The sequence below is a fragment of the Schistosoma mansoni genome, assembly GCF_000237925.1.
Source record: "Schistosoma mansoni, WGS project CABG00000000 data, chromosome 1 unplaced supercontig 0071, strain Puerto Rico, whole genome shotgun sequence".
In the NCBI taxonomy this organism is placed as follows: domain Eukaryota; kingdom Metazoa; phylum Platyhelminthes; class Trematoda; order Strigeidida; family Schistosomatidae; genus Schistosoma; species Schistosoma mansoni.
The window spans coordinates 595,252-615,771 of record NW_017385989.1 but is presented as its reverse complement, the minus strand read 5'-3'; the positions used below and the strand labels follow the sequence as shown (position 1 = coordinate 615,771).

Here is a 20,520-nt window from a genome sequence, read left to right as displayed (position 1 = left end):
ACAGTAGAACTGTCTTGATATTTGTATTAAAAATTCTGATCTTGATGTTGGTTGACAATTTTTTGAGTTCCAGATGTTCTTCAGTTGCAAATATGCTCCTCTTGCTTTGCCAATCCGCGCCCTCACATTTGCATCAGATCCACCGTGTTCATCGATGATGTCCACCATTACATAATAATTTATTAACAGAATCCTATTATCATTACAGAAAACAATAATGGCAACAACTTACATTTTCGATAAATTCAAATTTTTGACTGATACTATCCTTTTCACACTTTTTAAAAACTAATATTCCAGTTCCAACACTTTTACTACTCCCACCATCCATACATCCTGCATGAACACGAATTGTACCACTTTCAGTTATTGCAAATACTTGATTACCACCTTGTCCATGACAATGTGTAACACCGACAGTTTCACCAAGTTTATGACCAAGAGAATCAAGACATTGACCAGATTTATGACGAATCTAGTGGATATGTAATGTGTGTAGGTATGAATTAGATCGTAAATTTTTTTTAAAAAAAGATAATTTATTTATATCTAACCTAGTTGCCAAAACAACAAGCCCCCTTCTCCTGTAAATCAAAGTTTTATGAAAAAGCAAATTATTGTGTATTTTCAGTAATTCCCAATCGGGTTTGATCTTATTAATTACATATTAGAGGATTCGAGCCAACAACCTTCAGTCAGTCACAACGTAGAACTTCGTACGTACGTACATCAGTTCAAGTTGCCTTACCACATTAGCACAGAGATGCAGTTGTCGATTCAAATCCCATAGTATGAGCATTAATGTGAAAGATTAGGGTTTGAAGATGTTATTCAAGGAGTATAATCCAGTGAAATAAATTTGGAAAGAGAAAAAAGATAGAAACATGAAGAATTCAGGAGATTAGAATTTGGGAAAACACAAAGATGGGATGCACCTTCACTATCCAACAACCTTAGCTTTTGTGTTTAACAAAGCCTGCAATACACATGTCCTTTGCTTGGTCAGAGAAATTGTAACCAACAAGTGAACTGTTTTTTCTCTTCAACAACGTTGTTGTTGCTTTACATCTACTCCTTTCTTATTTATTTTACTTATTCTTTATTTAAACTCATAATGCATATAAAGCTCATTACGTAATTTAAGTAATTATGATACTGATCTCTTTTGTATTTTAACTGACTTACGTATATTTACTTATGTAATGATGTTCGTTAAACATATCACCTGTCGTCTTACTACAAATTTTGACTAATCCATCTAAGAAAATAATAATAAGATCAGTTTAGATTACAGCAAGACTCTCCGATACAATACAACATGCACCAATCCAATTACACTTGACGGAGAAGCATTGGAGAATGTGAAAACCTTTACATATCTGGGCAGCATCATCGATGAACACGGTGGATCTGATGCAGATGTGAGAGCGAGGATCGGCAAAGCAAGAGGAGCATATTTACAACTGAAAAACATCTGGAACTCAAAAAATTGTCAACCAACATCAAGATCAGAATTTTTAATACAAATATCAAGACAGTTCTACTGTATGGAGCGGTAACTTGGAGAACTACGAAAGCCATCATTCAGAAGATACGGGTGTTTATTAACAGTTGTCTATGCAAGATACTTCGGATCCGTTGGCCAGACACTATCAGAAAAAAGCTACTGTGGGAGAGAACAAACCAGATTCCATCCAGTGGAGGAAGAAGTCAGGAAGAAGCTCTGGAAGTGAATAGGACACACATTGAGGAAAGCACCCAACTGCGTCACAAGACAAGCCCTTACATGGAATTCTGAAGGCCAAAGAACAAATTATGCCGAGAAATGGAAACAGACATGAGATGAATGAACAAAAATAGGATAGAACTAGAAAGGAAGGTCCAGGACAGAGTGGGTTGTAGAATGCTGGTCGGCGGCCTATGCTCCATTAGGAGTAACAAGCGTAAGTAAGTAAGTAAGATTACAGCTTCACAGCCAAGATAATGAAGAATCCAACATTATGGGTGAAAAAATATTGAGGTAAGCTTCCGAATAACCAGTGAAACAGCTCTAAAAAAATAACTACGGAGAAAATAACAATTAGGTAGTAAATTTAGAAAACACTACAGTTAAAAATGTGGACCATTTTATGGCAACTCAAGGGTCTAAAGATAAAGAGAATAGCTATGAAAACGTAAAATCTCAGGTTCAATTGTTGATGGTTTCATAGGTGTGCATTGCTAGGCAGATCCATAAAGAAAGAAAATGAATTCTTAGTGCTCACTGGTTTTTAATGATACCCTACTAATGTCAATCAGTGGTGAATATTTACTCAAGAGATAATATGATCAAATAATATTAAATGAATGTTACATAGATGGAGTGGCAAGCCTTAACTTGAAATCCGGAAGTGAAGCGGAAAAGAAGAAGGCCAAAGAACACATTACACCGGGAAATAGAAGCGGATATGAAAAGGATGAATAACAACTGGAAAGAACTGGAAAGGAAGGCTCAGGACAGAGTTGGATGGAGAATGCTGGTGAGCGGCCTATGCTCCTCCACAAGGGGTAACAGGCGTAAGTAAGTAAGTAACATAGATGGAGTGGAATAAGAATACACATCCAGCTATTGGGTAAAATGTCAGTACAGATATATCAATGAGCATTAATGTATCAGTGTATCTAGCTCTTACTGTATGGTAATAATAATAATAATGAAAGCTAAACTATCCAATATAAAAATCACTAATGAAGAATAGTCATTTTTCATTGCAACACCACACACACACACACAAGTAGGTATAATGTATGAATAAAAAAAAAGATCTGACATTCATTTTTCTTCTACCTTCGGTTTCTGACTAAACTACATAAACTACATATGTGTGCGCAACAATCAACAAACAGACATATATACGGCAAGTGTTTCAGGAAACACAGAAGAAACTACATCTTGAGATGTTTATTTTTTTTAAGTAATATGTACGATCTGTTTATGTATATAGTAAAATCAATAAACCATATTGTATTATGTTACCAAGTAAACAATAGTAGACATTCGAATGAAATTGAAGGAAAGAAATGTTCATTTCAATTGTGTTAGTAGTTAAGATGAATGTACATGTTTAGATCTATACTTAGGCCGTTAAACAATATTTACTATTGTATTATTGTAATTTACATTTCTATTAACAATGTGTTCAAATTAACGAAACTCAATCTAACATTGCTTAACAGAATGATTGAAATATATTTCGATAAAGTAATAAGAAGACGAAGGAATAGGTCATAAGATTGATCTTAACTCGGCTTTTATGGTGTTTTATAAAAGTGTAAAAGGGCGTATACTAAGGTTTATTGAAGCCTTAGTCATACGAAAATTCAAACCGCTTTTTGTATTCAAAGACAGTTTGTTCTCACCTTAAACCTACCCTGCTAATATTAGCTTATTAATCAGAGTGATTAGGTTTCAAATTGTTTTCAGATTATTATTATTATCATTAAATTCACTTAGTATTACTTGTTTGAATCTTCCCATTGATATTTAGGACTGCAACTGGTCAGTCTCTTATTGGCATATGTGCATACTGTGCGGACTGCCTCGATATAGCCTTATTTCACAAGTATTGTAAACAAAGATGGATAGTGGTTAGCAGTGGAATCCAGGATGCGCGTTTCATCCTATTTTGGACTCGTCAGCTGGATGTACTTGCATCTCAGAGTTGATGTTCACTGTGGGACTCGAATCCAGTACCTTTCGCTTCAAACGCCATCGCGTTATCCACTCAGCTATTGAGTAGATAATGTTATTATCCTTATCTCCTCTTACCCATCATTTCCAGTCTATTTGACCTTTTATTTTTATATACATAAATGTTCAGAACAAGTATTTTACGTGTGATCAGATTGTTCGAAATGTATTGTGCTTATCCTATCATCACATAGTCCTGATAATCTTTGTCTTCTGATTACACTATCGAGATTTAAATACAATTAACTTCAAAAAACAACAACAAAGAATATATGATTTTTGAGTTATACTTATTATATGAAGTGAAGATAGTCTCCGATTATCTTGAATTGAATTATAGATGAACAGAAATTCGACCGATTTCAAGTTGATGGATTAGTGATGAAAGAAAACTTATTTCATGACAGAATATGAATTAGTGCTCCCTAAGTTTAATCATGAGTGAATTAGAATTGTCATCTGGTTAAAAATGGCATTGTTAAAACATGTTGAACAGACAAACGGATTAAACAACTGATAAGTCTTGGTTATTGTAGTTTTTCCCCGTCGCCACTGATAAGTCTTGCTGATTGAACGCTATACTCGGATCCTAAGCTAGACCCCCAATCTTTACAGCGACTTGAACACGAGAGAAAAGGCGCAAAATATGCGAGAAGCACTTTACTCCAAGGCTTCATTTATGTACAGAAAATATAAGGTTTTTATAGTATTTAAAGAGTCTTTGAGTTTTCCTGAAAATTCTGGAATACTACTCAACATAGTAGCAATGTAGTAATCAGCTAATTAGAACCTCTACAGGTGACTTTTCATTTTCGCGGTATTTCTAGCAAAACTTCTAATCAAACGCTGATTGGATAAAAGTATTCAATGAAGTGTTATTTTTTACATTGAAGTATGAAGTGTAAATATTGGAAAACTATGTTATTTACGATTTGTAACCACTGAACAAACAGATTTCTAACAGGAAAAACATGTACTTCTACACAATTTAGATTAAAGGTAAGCGACTTCACGAGCTGGTAATATGTTCTGACTTATTTATGTTTAGCCACTTAATAACATAATTTCTCAAATCATCTCACTTTGGGTGAGAAAATGAGGATTTGACTTTTTATCGAGCATAACAAACATGGGCCCCTATATTCCAGTTGTTTTCAAGTATTATTCATAACTTAGGCGTCTACCTCCGATTTCTAGTACAATGTGTTCCTTGGTCTGTCACTTTTTCTTTGACCTTTAGGATTGCAAGTTAGAGATTTCTTCGTAATGTAGTCTGATGATTTCCACAGTGTATAACGTATCTACCTGTCTTTCCCTATTCTCATCTTCAGCTGGAAGCTGGTTTGTTCTAGGCCTCAGTAGGTTGTTGTTTATGATATTAGGCAACTGTTTATAAATACCCATATATTTTTGATGATGATTGTAGTTGTTGTCTTCATTCTAGCTAAGTACAATGAAAATGTCTTGGCGTTCGTATTGAAAATCCTGACTTCCATGTTGGTTGACAGTTGTTTCGATTTCTAGATGTTCTTCAATTGAAGGGATGCATCCCTTTCTCTGTCAATACTTGTCTTCACATCTGCATCAGATCCTCCCTGTTTATCGATGATGCTGATTAGGTACGTGAAAATTTCGTCCTTTTCCAGAGCTTCTCCATTAAGTGCGACTGAGTTGGTGCTCTCTGTGTTGTATCGCGGTATCTTTCTTCTCCTCTGAGTATGTTGAGGCCTACTGCTGCAGTGGCTACTGCTACACCTGCTGTCTTCGATTGCATTCGTTGTTGTATATGAGATAGAAGAGTTAAGTCTTATGCAATGTCAAAATCATCTAGACGTACTCAAGCTCTCCATTGTATTCGGTGCTTCATCTGAGATGTGGAGGTCTTCATAATCCAGTCAAGGAAGTTTGCAGGTGCTATTTTGACTTCTGGTAGTTTCAGTGAGACTGATTTATTCAAGATTCCCTTAAAGTGTTGCAGTTACCTCTACGTGTGATTTCAGTGCTTCAGCTGGTATGTTGTCTCAACCTGTTTCCTATCCACTCTTCAGTTGTCTGATGGCCACTCCGATTTCTTCCATCGTTGGTGGAGTGACACCTATAGGATGGTCTGTGAGTGCTGCTTCGATGTCCAGTGGGGTTGGTCTATTCAATAGTTCCTTAAAGTGTTCTACACATCTGTTCCTCTGTTCATGGATCGAAGTGATTGGTTTGCCTTCTTTGTTCTTGAATGGTTGCCATGCTTTACCATATTTCCCTGCTAGTTTCTTCGTTGTATCATATATTTGTCTCGTGTTCTCTTCTCTCCTAGATTCTTGCGCTCTTATTGCTAGGTCTTCTGGTATTTCCGCTTATCAACCCTAATGTATCGGATCACTCGTTTGTTTGCTTCTGTGTATTCTGCATGTGCCTCGGCTTTTTCTGTTCATGTTCGACTGACTTTAATTGCTGTGTTCTTGTTCTTCGTTTCTCGACCAGGGTTTCGATAGATATCCACTCTTTATGATGGTGCTTCTTGAAGTTCAGGACCCTCTGCGACGTTGAGGTTAATACTTCTTTGATCCCTATCCACCTATCGTTAATGGTAGTTTCTTCTTCTTTAAGTAGTTTTTGTGGGGCTTGGAACCTGTTGTTGAGAGTTATCTTGCATTCGTCGGGTTTGTTAGTATCTCGAAGGAAGGTTGTATTGAACGTTTGTAATGATGTTTCCCCAGTTGTACAGTGCTTCTTTAGCTTTAGTTTCATCATGGCAACCACCAAGTGGATGGTGATCTGAAGTTATATAAGTTCATATTTTTGTTCTCATGTCTTCCGTGGACCTCATCAATTTCTTACTGACGGTGGATATGGAGGATCCGCATAGGGGAGTTGGAAAACTCTCATTCCAAACTAATGGTGTGCATAGACTCCAGCATCCTGAGGGAACAAATGGCGTATGAACCAATCGTTGGTCATTAACTACCATGGGGCTGCATCTTTTTTACGTTGCTCCACTCTCTTGTGGATTAGACCTTTATGTAGAATGCTCCGGGTGTGGCCTCCTAAGAAAACTACCTGTTTCGGTTTGGACACCCAGTCAATTTTCCAGCCCTCACATAAATCGAATGATTTATGTGGCGTATATGTTTTTGGTGCCTCCTTGTACCAATATTTATGTGTTCAAATAAATAAATAAACAAATAATTAGGAAGGCAAAAAATATAGATAGGAAATTATTTGACTCCTAAAGGACATCAAAATGGTTAATAAATACACCATGTTTTATATAATTTATTCAGTCAGATTAATAGTCAAGTTTGCATAGATTGAAGGGGGCTGTATTTGGAATCGACTAGTCGTCAACTTACAGTGTAGACATATTTACATTATCATACAATAATGAATCTATAACCAACAGACTAAAGTATATTATCACTCTTTCTTAAGCTATCATCACACGTTGCAAGCGATTTGGACGTCTCCTAGCTTCTTTTTAATTTACTCTCACACCAACAAACATCGAGCGTTAGGATGGTTAGGCACACATGATGTATGTCTTAACAATAAGTAATCTAAGTATCCTTTGAGGGGGAAAACTAGGTTACGATTGAGTTATAATCGACAAAATATGAAAGATTAATGTGTCATTTTCATTGAGAAACAAAAAGCAAATAAGTGTAATTGAAGTCATAATGATGATGACATGGTTTTCCTATTACTTACATGGATTCAGCATAAAATAAAATCGACTATATTGATCTAACCAAACTAGTGCAGTACGTACAAAATTCTTATGTAATATATGACTAACACCACCGGGCCATGTATATGGTGAAGATTTACGAAATACATGTCCAACACGACTACAAGGATCGATTAGTAATTCACCGCCACATTGCCAAACACGAAATGATAATTCAATATTTTCACCACCCCATATCTCCATATCTTCGTCATAAGCACCAATCTAGAAATGAAGAGTTATAAATTGTTATAGTGCGAAATATAGCGTATTGCGATAGGACTACGCGAAATTCTACCGATTGACCAAATTCAGATATCCTAGTTCGACCCCAATACTGTTCCCCAACTCCAATAAATCAGAACACAGCCGTTAAATGAGAATTGTTTATGGGGTCAGCAGCAGAACAAAAATGGTTTACAGACAAGGCATATTTATACAGTTACGATGACTATTATCAGTAACCAATGGAAAGGAAGGACACGTAAAGGTTGTAATTAGGACGACTCAAAATTGACCAATAGGGAAACGACACATGAAAGTCATAGTTAGGACACTGTAAATAATGGCCAATAGGAAATAACATGCGAATTATGTGAAGAGTCTGAAAACATACCATTTTACATTCGAGATAATTTTTGGGATATTCTTGTGAATATCCTAACATAAATAGATGACATTTTCCTAGAATAGCATGTATAGAAATATTAGATGATTTATTAAATAAGGTACTTAGGGTTTTGACGATCTGAAATACAGTTTCGCATTCTACTTCTAAACCAACTCAAGTAAAACTAGACTTCATTCTAGTGTACAATATGACTTCTTTACTTAGTCATTGAATTAAATTAAAACTAAGAATGTTTGTATCAGTGTAGCTTTTTTATACCTGACATCAGCACAGCATGAGAAATGAATAAAGCAAGGATTTATTCTAGGAAAGAGAGGTAATTTGAGCTACAATACCAAAATACCGACTGAGTTTGTTCGCATTGTTTTCTTTGTTTACTAATTGAGTCGTACCAAACACTTCCGATTATATGATGGGTAAATTATGTACATTATGGTGTAAATTTAATTGAATACTTCATTTCAAGAGGCTGGATTAAGCTATAACTGTCTACTGTTTGTCTAATGTAGAGTGTGGTATGATATCCCAGATGAAAAACACAATTATAGTAAAAGTTAGGGATGGGAACAACAGTTAAAGGATAAATGTGCAACTCAAGCGGATTTTTTTTAGTAGTACTGTGTTATATGTTAGTTAGTTTAATAGTTGAAACGATAATATCAAAAAATATTCTGTCAGAATATACTATATTCTGGAGTTCTATTGATTCAAAATCCATGGAGAATATGTCGTCTCATTAGTATTTTCATGTTCCAGATTGAAACTTTGACAATCATGGACCGAGAAAGAACGATTACATATGTATATTACCATGAATTCATTGTATTTTGTTGCTTTCACCTACTAGACACGGAGCATACTGTAGATTCAATGAACTTATTCAAGGTTATCAATGAACAGTTTAATTACACGCTACTGAAATTCACACCCGACCGTTGCTGCTACCTTGACGTGGTGGTCGGGCTTGTCTATCGTGATGAACCAATCGAACTATACTGGCTGAAACAATCGTTCCTCAACGTCCTACTATGCCTGACAGGTAAGTCGGTTGAAGAGCGTTAAGACTAAAAGCAGCAATCCCAAGGTCCGAAAGCGAAGTCGTACTGCCGACTGTACAGATGTGTGACGGCAGTAAGGTGTTTCCTCTAGACAACCAACATAACAGCGATGCTGCTTTCTCACAAGGAAGGGTGGGGTTAGAAAAGGACAACCCTAAAAATACACACCTCGTCTTATCCCACGGATATCCGTCTCCGACAGTAAGGTCCTTTGAAGAACGGAGCTAACACGTCAAAAATCCCCCATAAAAAGGCCATGAGTGACTGGCCTCAAGCAGTTGTCCCTTGGGCACTGCGGTCACGCTCCCAGGTCGTAAAGACCAATACTAATCCAACTTCCTTCTCAGGTCCCTCAAGGAATACCCTTCCACGATGTGGGCAGCCGGGAAGTGATATTAGCCCTCAAACCCGTAACTACACACGTAACTGACTGAAATTCACAGAAGTTATAACAATTCGAAAGCTTCAGCCTGACCTTTGTATTCAGAGTAGTTAATCAGTAGTTAATCTTTAATTGCCTTAACAACAATTAGCCTTTTTCAAATAGATGTAATCATAATTTAATGAGTTGACTTTACGTGTTCACTTTTCTTTCTAAACATATCAAATTAGTTTTATGACCAATAAACTTATCTTAACATTTTAGAAACCATTACATCAAGCAATGATAAAAACTACATTTTTTTGCAAGCTTAGTTCTTAAATTATATCACAACACATATAACCCATTCATTATTGATCGACAATTAAAACTGATACCATGTCATCAATTTAGAAGAATTAGCTTCTATGAATAATTTTTTCTGGTTAGTGTTTTTTTTAGCGAGTTGGTTTTCTACGGGATGGGGTCGCTAACCCCATGCCAAACCCTCCTCCTTTATCCGTGCTTGGGACCGGCAGTAGCCCCTGGAGAAGCTACAGGCGGACAGACATGAGAAGAATGAACAAAAACTGGATAGAACTAGAAAGGAAGGCACATGACAGAGTGAGTGGGTTGGAGAATGCTGGTCAGCGGCCTATGTTCCATCGGGAGTAACAGGCGTAAGTAAGTAAGTAAACTTCTATGAAGCTGAAGAGAAAGCTATGAAATACAAATGTGGTTCATTGAAATTTTTGAATGGAACTAATTACATCAATCATGGACAATTTGTCTACGAAAATATCAACCTGATCTTAATCATCTTTCTAAATGAAATTTCAAAAAACAAACTAAAAAAATAACAGACAGAAAATAATCTATTACCTCATAAAAGTATTCACGAGTGATGGTGAATAGACCACCAGCCATGGTAGGTGTTCGTAATGGGACATTATGTTCATCATTAATACGATCTATTTCTCTATCTACAACAGTTTCCCAATGAAAATTAAATTGCCAATCGAATGTACCCCATGTACGATCAGAACCTTAATTGATGAGAACATTAATAAAAAATAAAGTTTATTTATCATAAGTATAGTGTACATGATTTCATATTTATTTATTTTATTTAAACACATAAATATTGGTACAAAGGGGCACCAGATATATATGCGCCACACAAATCTCATTCGATTTGTGTGAAGGCTGTGATACTGCCCAGATGCCCAAACCGAAGCAGATGGTTTACCTAATGGGCCACACCCGGAGCCTTTGACCTGAAGGTCTAATCCACAAGGCAGTGGAGCATCATGAGGAGATGCAGTCCCATGGTAGACGGTGACCAACGATTGATTCGTACGCCATTTGTTCCTTCAGGATACTGGAACCCATGTGCACCATTGCTTTGGAATGAGGGTTTTCCAACTGTCCTAAGTGATCTTTCCGTGTCCAATAACCCAGTTAAAGCACCGGACATTCGCTTTTCGTCCTCTCAATTTCGTAAACACCCCCACCACAAGAAGGAAGTGATTTCATGATTTCAAATAAAAGATGATGATGACGTGAGATGCTAATAAAAATATACATGGTTCTTTTTAAAGAAAATTCAGAAACGACTAAAAGCTATTTAGTCGAAATAATATGATCTCTAAACTGATACCTAGTTTGATTGTTTATACCACGAACTGATCTTAGTTAGATAACCATAGAAAAATCAGGATACACTGGACAAATGTTTCATCCTAGTATGGGACTTCTCAGATGTATGCATAAGTGGTAGGACGACTAGAGTTTTAACACAATTGTTTTAAAATGTTGTTATAATTATCATAGAAAATCCTTAAAAAGCAGATAACGATAGAGTGATAGACCTAAACCCCCAAATGCCCTGGTACGGTCGAGAGTGGGGAGAGTCCGCTCTCCCTCTCCAAATGCTCTAACATGGCCACGCGTATATAGCCTCTGTTAGGGAAGTCCTACTCACTGCCTTCTCTCAGCGGGGGTGTTGTTTACGAAATTGAGAGGACGAAAAGCGAATGTCCGGAGCTCTAACCAGGTTGGTGGACACGGCGCGTCCACCTAGGGGAGTTGGAAATCCCTGATTCCAAACTAACAGTGAACATGAGCTCCAGTATACTGAAGGAACAAATGGCGTATGAATCAATCGTTGGTCACCGGATACCATGGGACTGCATCTCCTCACGATGCACCACTGCCTTGTGAGAATGTACAAACTTAAAAGCGGGTACGAAAAAACATTCAAAAAGACTAATGAAATCCATTTTTTAATCCGAGTGACAAATGAACAATTAGTTCAAAGGATAAAATCATTATAATTACAAAACCTAATTATTGAGACAATTACACATATAACTAAATATTAACAGTTCTATAGATAAGTGTTTATTAATTTGTAACTTATGATCTTTCAATAAAAAAACTAATGACTTATATCTTATTTCAAGTCCAGAGTCTTTGTTAAGTCTACTTTATGTGACAAACAATAAAATTATGATGATTACTAATTAATATGTACATGGTTACTACAATTCCATTTTTATATTATGACACGTTCGAAATGTTACTCTATCAACTTCTAGTGGGGAGAGTCCGCTCTCCCTCTCCAAATGCTCTCACATGGCCACGCGTATACAGCCTCTGTCAGGGAAGTCCTACTCACTGCCTTCTCGTCGCATTACTGTTGTTTACGAAATTGAGAGGACGAAAAACGAATGTCCGGTGCTTTAACCGGGTTGATGGATACGGAAAGTCCATCTAGGGGAGTTGGAAAACCCTGGTTCCAAACCAATGGTGCACATGGGCTGGCTCCAGTATCCTGGAGGAACAAGTGGCTTATGAATCAATCGTCGGTCACCGGCTACCATGGGACTGCATCTCCTCACAATGCTCCACTGTCTTGTGGATTAGACCTTCAGGTCGAAGGCTCCGGGTGTGGTCCCCTAAAAAAACCACCTGCTTCAGTTTGGGCACCTGAGCAGTATGTCAGCCCTCACACAAATCAAATTAGATTTGTGCAGCGCATATGTATCTGGTACCCCCTTGTACCAATATTTATGTGTATAAATAAATAAGTAACCAGATTGTCTTGACCTCATGCCTATTATTAATGATAGTTATCCATTGTTTTTACCAGTAACAGTGCATCCTATATGGTTAATGACTTGCCGGCTCACTGTTTCCCTTTTTTTTCTCTTCCAGATTCATTTACACAGGCTGTTTTTCAAATTTCACTCCTATTTAGCACAAAACGTACCTTCAGGTTAGATGAGAACCTGTTGAAGGTTGAATGCTACATTATTATCACAGTATTACTGAAACTCTGTTCCGATAACTGATCATTATAGCCATAATAAGCACCACTTATTATTAGTATTTGGACACAAATATTGGTACGTAGAGGCACCAAATACATATGCGTCACATAATAACAATGAGAGTATGAAGAGATAAAGAATTTAAATTGCGTATAAGAAAAGGGAGAACGAAAATGAACAGAAATTAGTGTATGAGAGTCAAATAATAATGATAATAATGGAAGAAGTAGCTCAGTTAGTGAAAGCATAACCAGAAAAAATTTCTTTCAGTTAAAGAAGTTACATCTAGTTCTATGGAGAAAGTTACAACAGGATCGCCACTGGTTTCTATTCTGAGCCATATGTGATAAAGCCTCAAACCGCTGTGCCTCATCATCTCTAGGACCCCAACCAGGGAGTCGTGAAGGACTAGCAGAAGCCAGCCCTGTATAGCTCTCTTTTATACTGCGACACCATGTCATACAATGACCACCTCTACGCGGGACGTTTCGCGAAGCCTCAAGTGATTTTACTCGCCATTTTCATGGCATCATGCATTTGCAATCAATGCTCACCAACATTTTTCAGTGGAATGGTAGCTAGTCTTGAACCTAGATCGGTTTGGCATTTAGTTGAAACAGAAGTTACAACCAATTTGCTGACATCGATCTTTTTAGGACGATGAATTTTTTGGCCACTGAAACGTAAGGTAAGATTAGTGCAAACAAGGGTATGATCAGAGTCCAGATAGGTACTTTAAAAGGAGCGGCAGTATAGTACACGACCACAACAGTAGTAGCTGATTGCGATGTGATTAATCTGAATCCAGGTTTGACATGCAGAGGGATTATGCCAGGTAGCATACAGGAAATGCCGGAAATGCGATCACTTCATTCTAACTTACAAAAATCGAAAGACTCAACAGCAAATAAAAACAAATACAATATTGTCTTCAAAATAAATTACATCAACTAAGAGAAACGTTACATCAAACCATGCGACATGATATGCTATCGTTCAAATCTATATACGTATACAACTACGACTGTAAAAGTGCCAAAATTTTAAGAACATCACATTTTTGAAAGCATGAAGTTTAGACTAATTAGCAACAGTTAAAGAACATTAATACAGGTCGAATCTATTAACTGGTGAGAAAAACGTTAGTCAATTATGTGATCAAAGGTAAACAGTGAAAAACAATCGACACGTATGAAAGCTAAGACGAAGACAATCAATTACAAACAAAGCTATAAGAATGGACTGACTTAACAGTTGTGGAATAATTGGGAAGCTCGATTTTACAGGAAGTACGGGCCGATATTGTCCAGAACAAAAATGAGAGCTTCGCAATTATATACTATAGTTTAAAGGACACAATATCACCAAGGGACCAGCTACACTCATTGAAAAGCAAATAGTAATTTTATCTGATTATGAGACCAAACAGTGGCGGACACTTACAACAGCATACAAGGGCCGAACCTAGGACCTTACAGTCTCGTTACGACTATCGATATACCAAGTCAGGTTGTGTTGGTATTTTCAATTACAATTGGTTAGAGAAAATGGAATGATTTTCATTCCAATGTCATCAGTGCGATAGTGGCTAGTAGTAAAACCCAAGATTTAAGCATTCATGCACATTCAAACAATGTTGATGTTCACGTATTGGGATGAAGATATATTCACCAACTGATGGGTCCTAAATATGACAAAACACGTCTTTCGTAATCTCACTCCTAGTCACTATTCAAAATATACCAAAAGTTTATCATCAAAGGAAATATCGTAAAATTCGTCTAAGGAACTCCTTTACCACTACAGATGGATCAAATCCAGCAACGATAAAAACACACAATTTATTGAATAGTAAGAGATAAAGGATAAACTTACCAAGAAGATATTCAAATGTATCATGACTAATAACATCAATGATTGGGCAAACTATACGTTTTTGATTTTCTGAAATATGTTTAAGTAGAGTTTCTAGCCAACCAATAGTCACTTCACAATGTGCATCTAAGAATGTAAGTGTTTTACCAGTGGAAATTTTTGCTCCATGTAATCGAGCACGTATTAAACCACTTCGACTTGACATTCGTTCAATTCGTACAGGTTTATTTAATGACTTTACATAATTTTTCAATTGATCACCTAAATGGGCTGTAGACAATAAAAATTATCATAGATACGTATGAACAAGCTGGGATAGTGTAGAACTACACCATAAGACAAAACCATACAAATAACCAAGAGTATGTACACCAGTATATATATAGGGAGAGAAAGAGAAAAAAAGAAACAGCACTTTTCAATAATATGCTCTTAATTCGAATGGATTTCACAAGGTTGTTAACATTTTCCAATAGTGTTCTAGTACTACTAACTGTTATACCTTGTGACCGAGTGGATGCCCCGTTAATGTATGACGTAATAAGACCGCCAATCAGAGGGAAGTGAATTATCGATTGGAAAAGTGACACACAAAAACCGTACGAGCAGTCTAGAGTGCTCAGTCAGTGACCAACTTGATCTCGTGTGCTGTTACGGGTATGAGGGCTAATATCACATCGACGCACCCAACGTTTTGATCAGGCAGACGCATTGTCACGACTCATCAGTGAACACCCTACGACCGATGAGAATGCGGTTATTGCTTCTCTTTCGACAGAAGACCACGCGCATTGCTACCTGACAACTGCTGTTCGTGCTTTGCCAGTCTCAGAATCTGAGATACAAACTGTTTCCAGAAACGACCCCATCATTGGGAAAACGATGAACTACGTCACCAATGGCTGGCCATCAACTGAACTTGAGGGTGACATGAAGCAGCTTTACCACCGTCGAGACTCATTGTGTCGTGAATGAATGCTTGATGTTTGGAGATAGAGTGGTGGTGCCAGAATCCCTACGATCGAGGGTGCTGAAGCGATTCCACATTGGTCATCCAGGTATAAAGCGTATGAAATCCATCGCCAGAAGCTATGCTTATTAGCCCCTCATGGATCTAGTAAGCAAATGCGTGCAGTGTTAGCAGGCAGCGAAGTGTAATGCGAGAATACCGCCGCTCCCATGGCCACAGCCTGAGTATCCCTGGTCCAGGATACATGTCGACTTTGCCGGTCCAATAAACGGAACCACCTATCTAGTCGTGGTCGACGCCTTTTCAAAATGGCTGGAAATTGTACCCATCACACCACCAACGACCAGCCAGACGCTGAAACACTTAACGGAGTTGTTCGCCTGCAACGGATTACCGGATGTAATTGTATCCGACAACGGCTCACAGTTCACTTCAACTCAGTTCCAAGAGTTTTGCAAACGCCTATCTATCAAGTATCTTCGCGCCCCTCCTTATCATCCACAATCAAACGGCAAGCAGAGAGATTTTTGAATACATTTAAGAGGGCTTTGGTCAAGTCAAAAGGGGAGGGGACGCCAGTGGAAAAACTGCAAAACTTCTTATTCGTCTACCGAACGACACCTAACGACATGCTACCTGAGCGGAAGTCCCCCGCAGAGATCCTCATGGGAAGAAGATTGAGGACCATCCATAATCTGATGCTTCCGAAAACCACACCACCGCCATCGCAAACCACGTCACAGAAGCTACCGACGTACAAGGTTGGATGCCCAGTGTTCGCTCGGGACTACAGACCAAATCATAGTCCCTGGATTGAAGCACGTGTGGTTAGGAAGGTAGGTAAAGTTATGTACGAGGTTGAGGTGGGAGCAGACAGGTGGACTAGGCACCGAAACCAACTACGTAAGTGGTCAGCTCCAGCGCGCCCATCGACTGAAGGAAAGCTACGGCTGGACATACTGTTGGATACGTTTAATCTGCCGGCAGCCCCAACACAAGAAGAAGCACAACAAGTCGATCTACGGTCCAGAAGGTGGTCACTGCGCCAACGGCGATAGACAGTCAAAATGCAAGTGGACCCCAAGAATGTCCGTTATTAAAAAGGGGAGGCGTTGGGGATGTTAAATCCCCAGAACGTACTTGGTAAATGGCTTAATTTTGTAATTTTATTTTGAAAATTTGAATTTCTTCGTTTTCGCGCCAAAAGTGCTCTTTTCACCTTCGAGTCGAGTTTCCCACTTGTAAAATATCTTAAACGCTATTAGTCCGTTATATCTTTGAGTGTGCTATTTTGTAATACTGCCCAAGAACAATTTATTGTTGTATATATACGTTTGATTTTTCCCCTTACGATTGCTGTGCTTCTGGCTGCTACGGAATATATTTTCCCCGCTTCCAACTTACTCTAGTTAGCTGGGTCTGGGACGCGCCAGAATAGCTAGCTTATAGGTTTATGGTCACAAGTCTTTGTTCCGTTCACTAACTAGTGAATTCGAAACGCTTCAGATATAACAATTGGCGACGGGGTTAAAAAAAAGTCAACTTGCAATTGGTCGAAAATCAGGCAATTACTTTGTGCAATCAGCATCCAGCATTGTCTTGGTGTCCTTGAATGCCATTGGTCCTTAGTCATACTGTGAAAAATGACGCTCCCTTCCGACCGGTTACAGTTGCTGTTTGAGCGACACTTGGAGTTCATGGTCAAATTACGCACACAGTTTCTGAATCGCCAGTGTTTTGCATATGCGTCGGAAGTAGATGGATTAATCGCTGAATTGCACACAGAACTGGGAAATGATCGCAGCCTCCATGAATCCTCGACAAGCCGTAACTTAAACGAAACAGCAGTCTCTCAAGACACGCCCAGTTGTTCATTACTGTCCATTTCCGAAACATGCCCGGTAGTGGATTCAAGCCCCACTATCCCTGAAACACCATGTCCGAACAGTGACGTTTCCAGCTCTTATGAAGACGATGCCATGCTGAATGCCCATGAAATTGTCGCAGCAACCGCCCACAAAGAAACAGAGATCAAATCGAGCAGTACACCGAATGCAGTTCCACCGAGCAAAGCTCAACATTCTGCAATAGAAATTTCTGCCAAATCTAATGATCAAGATTCTCAAGCTTTTCCAGAAAATGTGTCACATGCATCAAATGATAATCTAGAACCTAGTGCAGTTTTGATGGACGCTGTTTGTCATAGTGATCCAAAACCTACCAGCGATATTCACAATAAGTTTGATGACTACATTTCAGCAGAACCAGATCCTGACCTCACATCAAATGTCGATCCTCACCATCTAGTCAATCTTAGCGGGTTCCCTATTGAATGCGAGTAACATGTTATAAATAGAATCGGATTAAAAGAAACTTGGGTATATGAGGATCCAACATTATTTCGTGGGGAAGGACAGGCTCAGAAAATTTAAAATCCGGATATCAGCTCCGGATTTTTCAAAAAAAAAGGGAGGTGTTGTGTCCTGATAACAATAGTGAATGGTAACTTTGGTATCCATTTATGGACCAGTATTATGCATATATTTATTATCGTATAATTGCTAAATAACTAGACTATTCATACTTGTGTTCTCCTTATTATAAACTTTATTTTGACCTATGGACTATTATTGTACGATTGACCATGCTTGAGTTATCTCTAGTTTATTAATTGCTGCCTCACACATTCACAGCCAGTGGTCAGAACTATTAAGAATACATCGAAAGGAGTTGTAGGTGATAACAAAACTAATCTTCAATAATCAATTTTTCAAGATTTGATGATATAGAGCTTCAGTGGCTATTAAGTTTGCATTAAAATTCATATTAAAAGAACTGTCTTTATAAAGGTTACTAAGATGTACTTCTCAATAAATCATAAAACGTTTCTAAGTTCACCGGTTTAGTGGAAAACAGATACGTGTAAAAACATACTTGAATCAACAATATAGAATCTTGTAATGATCTATTTTAGATATGACTCAGTGAAATAAGATGTATATGTCTACCATTACGACTACATCACAGATATGATGTGTTACAATTTTGAAATGGAGAGGTGGTCGTTGATTAGACGAGATGACAATTTAAAAATCAGCGGCAAATATGTCAAACTTAGCGCTCTATTATGATTAGACAGGTACAATGAGAATGGTATGAAAAAACTCACCTATTGCCTTTCATCTTCCGTAGATATATATTACTCGACTGTTGCTGCTACCTTGACGTGGTGGTTGGGATTGCCTATCGTGATGAGTCAATCGAACTATATTGGCTGGAAAAATCGTTCCTCAAGGTCCTACCATGTCTGACAGGCAAGTCGGTGAAAGAGCGGTAAGACTAAAAGCAGCAATCCCAAGGTCCGAAGGTGAAGTCGTACTGCTGACTGTGCACAGGCGTGACGGCAGTAAAATGTTTCCTTCAGACAACTAGCATAACAGCGATGCTGTCTTCCCTTAGAAAGGGTCGACCCTAAAAATGCAAACCTTGCTTCATCCCACAGATTTCCGTCTCCAGTGGTACGGTCCCAACAAGGACAGAGAGAAAACGAAAATTACTCACAAAAAGGTCGTGAGTGACCGACCTCAAGCAGTTGTCCCTTGGGCACTGCGGTCACGCTCTCAGGTCACTAAGACCAACTCTAACCCGATTTCCTTTTCAGGTACCTCCAGAAGAACCCTTCCACGGTGTGGGCAACCGGGAAGTGATAACTGCCCTCATACCTCTAACAGCACTCAAGACCACTGTATTGATAATCAATCTCCATCTTCTGAGATATATATTCACACTAAGTCCTTCAGTCTTAATCAACATAGAGGGTAGAATAAATGTATATTATCCCAAATTGTCTGATTATTTTAGCACAAAGAGATGGAATTAACAAGACTAGTACTGAAAGAGTCAAAATAATGGTAGCTGTAATTTCAATAGGAAAAACTAAATTTCGATAATCCGTACGATTGTGACTGATTACGAACTATCTCACTTGACAACTCCGTCCACCACTGATTGCTATTATCGAGTGGACAACAAACAGAGCATATGCTCAAAATAGTAAGGAATAACAAAATACGTCATGGATACTTTTGTGATCTTACAGAAGTGGAATATAAAACTCGCATCAACTATGGAATACACCATCAAGAATTGAATTCAATTATGATTATTTCACGCAATCCAAAACTTTTGGTAGGAAATTAGAAGTTTAGTCAAAATCACAATTGATTGATCACTGGGTGGTGATAAATGTCATGCGTGTCAAGTCCTTCTTAGTGCTGATCGAATGCTATCGATCAAGTTGCAATGTGGTCACCAGTCTAGGTGGCTCGTCAAAATAAAAATGAAATAGCATTATTACTTACATTGAGTACTAGCATCATCTACAAGAATAATTTCATGAAGCAATTGTACTGGTGTACGATCAAGAACAGAATGAACAGTACGTAATAAAGCTGACCAGGCTTCATTATGGAATACAATTATAACACTTGTTTTGAATGGAAGCAATTTATCCAATGGTATTTGATGCCTACAACTAGAAGTATAAAAGATAAATAAATGGTTTGAAAATGGAATTGTTATAAATTGATTTTCAATCAAATTACAGTATATACATCGGTTAAGAAAACATTGGAAAGAATCATTAAAAAGAAATAAAAAAAGAATGGATTATCCATCCAATGTACTAATATTATGGGACTCCTCAGCAGTGCGCATCCACGATCCCGCACTCGTGTGATTCGAACCCAGGACCTACCAGTCTCGAGCCAGAGCCCTTAACCGATAGACCACTGAGCCGGTCAGAAATACTGAGTTACAAAGAAGTTTAAAGATAAGGTAGGT

The 20,520-nt window shown here is 38.0% G+C and overlaps 1 protein-coding gene across 1 annotated transcript in view; it reads right to left on the bottom strand.

Moving 5' to 3' along the window:
* Positions 1-464: 464 nt before the first annotated feature.
* Smp_139230 (n-acetylgalactosaminyltransferase, putative) overlaps positions 465-20,520 on the bottom strand; it is a gene marked incomplete at both ends in the record, with an annotated part of 32,309 nt that continues 12,253 nt past the window's right edge. Inside the window, 5 exons of the mRNA XM_018791816.1 lie at positions 465-475; positions 7,430-7,673; positions 10,381-10,544; positions 14,709-14,978; positions 20,040-20,212. Coding sequence (XP_018645041.1) covers positions 465-475; positions 7,430-7,673; positions 10,381-10,544; positions 14,709-14,978; positions 20,040-20,212 — 862 coding nt within the window. The remainder of the gene's footprint in view (positions 476-7,429; positions 7,674-10,380; positions 10,545-14,708; positions 14,979-20,039; positions 20,213-20,520) is intronic.